We start from the raw sequence: 5876 nt of genomic DNA, 5'->3' as shown, positions 1-5876 counted from the left end.
TCTGTATTTACGTATACACATATATATTTACTTTTCAAACGCTTTTGCCTTTAATATCATTACAAATTGTAATGATGATATGATGAATATAATGATATGAACAATACGCGTATGAATCTTGATGGATATAGTACGCCTAATTTAACAACTGGGACTACTAACAGAAATGAAAGTAGAATGTAAATATAAGAAATACATTTCAGTTTTGAAACTGCATAAGGGTATGAACCACGACTGTTTATGCCAGCTTACTTCAAGAAGCACTCCATGAAGGTATGCTGGCGTTAAGCGTCGCATTTCATACCCTTATGTAAGGAGAAGATAACGAACAGTGATCAATCTCATAACTCCTATAAACAATACAAAATAGATAGTTGGGCAAGCAAACACGGACCCCTGGACACACCAGAGGTGGGATCAGGTGCCTAGGAGGAGTAAGCATCCCCTGTTGACCGGTCACATCCGCCGTGAGCCCTATATTCTGATCAGGTAAACGGAGTTATCCGCAGTCAAAATCAGTGTGCCAAGAACGGCTTAACAATCGGTATGAAACACGTCAGACAGCATTTGACCCAATGTGAGGTACTGACGAAGTAGATCGTTATATATAACGACCATAGAATTTGCGAAATGCTTACTTGAATCGAGACTGTTGAACAGGGTTTGACACTAAGGCACGTCCGACCGACCGAGTCTACTAAATGATGGGTCCGGTCGGGTAAAATGTTGATTTACTAGTCCGACTGGTTGTGTTGAAAAAATAAACAAGAAACTTTAAAACAATAAGATTGTAAAGAGTTTGTGAGCAATTTTGAACTGCGTGATGACATAATCTTTATTTCTAATTCTAATACATAAGTCGCGATCGGAAGTGATGTTTTACGACATCTGCTCGATGGGTGTAAAGTTATGTTTCGGATAAATAGATATAAATTGAATTCATTTTTTAAAAACACGTTTATTTGAATTAAATATAAGAAAATGTTTATCAAATTAATAAATTACGTCGTAAAGAGCCATTTTTTGGTGTTGACATATGTGCGGGAATGTCTCTATATTCAAATACGACGTCTCGTCCTCAAGGAAAGATGTCCCAAGAAAGAAAAGGAAAAGGTTGGGAAGAAACAAAGCAGGGCTTATGAAATAGAAATTTAAAAAAAAAAACCCGGTTGAGATCATTTTATTCTAAATGGATTAAAGAATTCCCGTGCCGAGTAGAATTTAACGAAACAGAAAATGTGTTTGAAAATTAAAGCATATCAAATTGATTGACGAGACTGATATTTTTGAGGCAATCAAATAAGGATTAGTTCAAACTTAACGTTTGTCATTAGAAGTAAGTAATTAAATATGGAGAAACTATCACTTTTTTCTGTACAGTTGGTCAGGGCTAGTGGATGTAAGGTCAGGTCTAGTAAAATTCATTTGAAGTAGCCCGACTGGTCTAGTGCTAAAAAAAAAAGTAAATGTCAAACCCTGTTGAAATCCCTGTACCATCAACTTGTTTGTCAGTAGCTTACCTCGATTTAAAAACTGACTATACGCTGAACAAGCTCTTGCATATCGAATCAGTTGAGATATATAAACACTATATGCAGGTGATAATGGAATATTGCTACATAAATATGGGAAGTTGATGGAGAAGCTGAAATCATCCTGTTTGTCATACAGTTGAGTTGTCAGTTTGCCGTTAATGTCTACATTCAATAAAATATCTAAGTATGAAGCAGAAGTGGACGACTCTGTGGTGTCCTTTATTTCAAGCTCACAGGGATATATCAAATTGACATATGAATGAAAGCTTTCATTGTTAATAGACAAAACGTCATCGATATATCTAAAAGTCGAATTGAAGGTCACAGCGAGATATTTTTCCTTCTCGCGTAGAAGTTTTTGAATAAATTCTGCTTCATATGAATATAAAAACAGGTCAGCTAACAAAGGAGCACAATTCGTGCCCATGGGAATTCCAACAGACTGTTGGAAGACCTGATCACCAAAGACCACGAAGATATTGTCAATGAGGAACTCTAGCATATTTTTTATTTCAACTTCAAAGTACTTGTGCGTGGAATCAGAGTGGTGTTTAACAAAGTAAGTTTTTGAATGACTGATCACTAGATATGAGTATTTCTGTTTTTGTTGAAGAAGCAACTGTCTATGATGTCAAAAAGTCTAGTCTTTAATTTATCGTGAGGAATGGTCGTGTATAGTGTTGAAAAGTCATAGGTTTTAATGCTATTGATTTGGGAAAAATTCTGTGATTTCAAGTTTACTAAAAGTTCTTTAGAATTTTTTAGAATCCACATTTGATTAACACCACTTCTGGCATATGTAGTCGCACAGTAAGTTTGAAGTTTCTCCTTCACAGCTGTTAACATTTTCTTGAGGAGCAAAGATAGGGGCTTGGTAGAGCACTTACTGGATCCAGCAATGTATCTTTGTTTGTACATGTAAGGGTTTTTATGTAGTTTAGGAATCCAGTATAGGTACGGTAACTCATTCATTCGACCAATTGACTGGAATATTAAATTTGTCTAAAACTGAAGCATGGTTTTGAAGAATTTCATCATTTGAAAGAGCAGTTGGAGTATATGTATGATTACCAAAAGTGGAATTAATGCCAATTTTTAGAAATAAAATGTATTGCTTGTGTATGTGTGTGTGTGAAATCTTCTTGCATTGTTTTTCTCTCGCATAAACTCCTAAAAATTTCAAAATTAAAAGAAATGTAGATAACAAACAACTAGCTACTGTCATGATGACAGTGACACCCACACCCTGTTATTTGCTTCTATATTTAAAATTTCTCGTATCACACATAAAGTGAATTCGTTATGCACACAATTTTTACTTCTACCGTTCTTGTCATTTTCATCATTGTGGAAGTGAACACTTACATTTTCTATGTTTTTTTGCCTTTGATGTCTTGACAGATTGTAATGGCAGCCATTCATCGTCCATCTGGAACATGTTGAGGCTGTGAACAAATGCGTGTATAGATCTTGATAAATATAGTTCGTCTGTTTAATTAACGACTGGGAATTCAGACAAAAATTAAGTAGAATGTTAAATTAATAAGATTTTAACGTAATTATTGTGTGTGGAATCAGACTAATTTTATATGGTGTAGTCTAACAAATGTGAATGCAGATGTTGCTGTCTTTATGACATGACAGCATCGAGTTGTTCGTGTTCTCTGTCACATTGTCATATGTTAAATGATGGATGTGGACACACCCCTTTGTGACCACTAAAGGATGAGACTAGCAAAACGAAGATGCAACCTCTAAATCCTCACAAGTAAATTGTGGTTTCCTTTGGGAAATTGAATTATTTAAGTTGTTTAATTTCTGGTACTTTTAAGTGTTTCCATCCCCTTTTTCACCGGAAGTTGTTTCCTCTGCCTCCCAAGGACTCTTGAAATCGCTGTTTCCTGGTGTAAACGTTTATCCATGTGTTACTCTTAGAGCTCGAGATCCTCATAAAAGTATATATGGCATCGTAAGTATCCCCAAGCAAAACATTAAAGGGGGGGGGGGGGGAATCAAACAAATAAGTAAATTCATAAAATTGCATACGGATCAATTTTCCCTTTCATGACGGCCAGCAATGACGGTTTGAAATTATTTGAGAAAATGATAAGGAAGATACTCGTGCAATTCATCTAAAAACTATGAAAAGGAGAAGAAGAAAAATCTATCATTAAGGACATTTGATTAAGCGTCAATATTTGATGACGTCAAATGATGTAACTGACTATTCTAAATTCCATGTGAGCATTTGATATTTACTCGTTCTTGAGACATTCAGCTTTCATGGAAGATGTACTGATTAAAAACAATTTAAACAATGACGGAAACTGATGATGTAACACTGGTGAGGAACGCAATGTTACTGATCGTACACCGCTGGTGAGGAACGCAATGTTGCTGATCATATATTGTTAGAAGTTTTACGTTGGAACACGTAGCACAATACTTTGAAAACCCTCCTGAACAAGATTACGATGTAATAGAGAAGCTTTTAATTTATATATAGCGATATGTAGATATGATATGAGAGGTTCCTAATTCAGCGTGCAATCAGATCGGGTAAAATATCAAACTATGGCCTGTAGTATAGGAGAGAGGAGAAAATCTTTGGCTGGACCGGGAATCGAACCCGGGACCCCTGCATTACTAGTCAGGTGCTCTAACCACTGAGCTATCCAGGCCGATATCCACGGTTCGTATAGCCCTAATTACCACATTCCTCCCTCCTTAAGATCAATTATAATTTTTATAATTGTCTTCCAATATCAACCCGGGTTCATTTCGCCCATGGTAATCTACCACCAGGGGTAGTCAATGGCACCAAATGTAGTATAGGAGAGAGGAGAAAATCTTTGGCTGGACCGGGAATCAAACCCGGGACCCTTGCATTACTGGTCAGGTGCTGGTTTGTTTTTTTTTTAAAAATCTTTTATTAGGTGCTCTAACCACTGAGCTATCCAGGCCGATATCCATGGTCCGTATAGCCCTAATTACAACATTCCAATCATCCTCATTCAATGTATATTTAAGCGCTTTTGCAAATTATAAATAATAATGAATGAATAAAAAATAAATTGACAGCTTTTGTAGTTTAGTTGTAGTGCTATTCCTTTTCTATTTAGTTTTATTTTCTATGTAAATATTCTATCGTCCTGAGGAAGGGCCAACAGGTCATATCGAAAATTTAAGATAGAGAGAGAGTTAAAAGTTATTTATATTTATTCATATTCATTGTTTATATAATTTAATTCATTCAATCTTCCAACATAATGTAAACCTGTTTCAGTCACGTTATAATGTTTCTATCAGACTACGTACTGTCATCCTTGTAACACTTATAGAAAAAGACACACTTCATCCTCTGTAAACTTCCGTGTAAGCATTTGATTGCTTGTCATTTTTAGACATTCGGTCCTCGGGCAAGATGTACTTTATGATAACAATTCTAACACTGATGGTGGGCTTGGGTAAGAATTGCACTATTAATACTGATCATGAAAAATACATCATATATCAATTGAAAAAAGAATTTATCGATAAACTTATAAGTTTTATTCACTTTCGTTAGGTTATGGAGTAATAATAAAAACATTCATGCGGTATCTGGACGACAAGAGCGGAGAAATTACATCACCTGGTTACCCTGGGGACTATCCAAACAATGTAAACTACACGTGGATGATTAGAACGGGACACAATAAATCGAACGTAACGATTACTGTCATCGATATGGATATCGAAAAATGTGACGATTACTTAGACGTGAACTCAATGGAAATGATTGTCTACAAACAATATTGTACACCTTTTAGTGGCTTTTACACAGAAATGATTTTGAGTGTTTGTCTTTTATGTTTTTCAGATTCAGGAAGTGGATCCTTGCTGTTATACTTTGTTTCTAAAATGTGCTAGAACACAAAGAGAATCAAAATATCCTTTGTATCTGACCGCAGAGGGACAGGAAAAGGATTCCGTCTATCTTGGACAGGTATGTTGATTGCCTTTACATTTAGAGTTATCATGAATGATATACATGTACAGCGATATTCCTCAATATTAATTCCAGTATTCTTTTAAGTTAGCTCACCACTACCTCCAACAATTTCCAAAACAATAATTTTATCAACATCAAAACCACTGACTCCGTCATGGACACGAAAGACGACAACTCCGACCAGAACAAGACGAACACCTCCAACAACAACAACAACAACAAGGAAAACAACTCCGACTACAACAACAAACCAGGCAGTACCAATCAAGCCAAAAATATCAGTATCACGGACGTCATCACAAGTAACAACTGTAATCAATGCAACAATAAATCCGCTACTAGTCACA

At 35.7% G+C, this 5876-nt stretch overlaps 1 protein-coding gene and 1 non-coding gene across 2 annotated transcripts; one reads left to right on the top strand and one right to left on the bottom strand.

Moving 5' to 3' along the window:
- Positions 1-4143: 4143 nt before the first annotated feature.
- On the bottom strand, positions 4144-4217 carry Trnat-agu (transfer RNA threonine (anticodon AGU)). Its single transcript has one exon. It is a non-coding gene; the product is annotated as a tRNA-Thr (tRNA).
- Positions 4218-4467: 250 nt separating this feature from the next.
- On the top strand, positions 4468-5695 carry LOC130046549 (cubilin-like). The gene is made up of 4 exons (XM_056152700.1): positions 4468-5002; positions 5104-5297; positions 5398-5523; positions 5602-5695. Exons 1-4 carry the CDS (start codon positions 4960-4962, stop codon positions 5650-5652), a joined length of 414 nt encoding a protein of 137 aa, XP_056008675.1. The 5' UTR covers positions 4468-4959; the 3' UTR covers positions 5653-5695.
- Positions 5696-5876: the final 181 nt, after the last annotated feature.

The sequence above is a fragment of the Ostrea edulis genome, chromosome 1 (assembly GCF_947568905.1).
Source record: "Ostrea edulis chromosome 1, xbOstEdul1.1, whole genome shotgun sequence".
NCBI lineage: Eukaryota > Metazoa > Mollusca > Bivalvia > Ostreida > Ostreidae > Ostrea > Ostrea edulis.
Note: the sequence above shows the minus strand (reverse complement) of the source record. Positions and strands in the feature narration are given on the sequence as shown.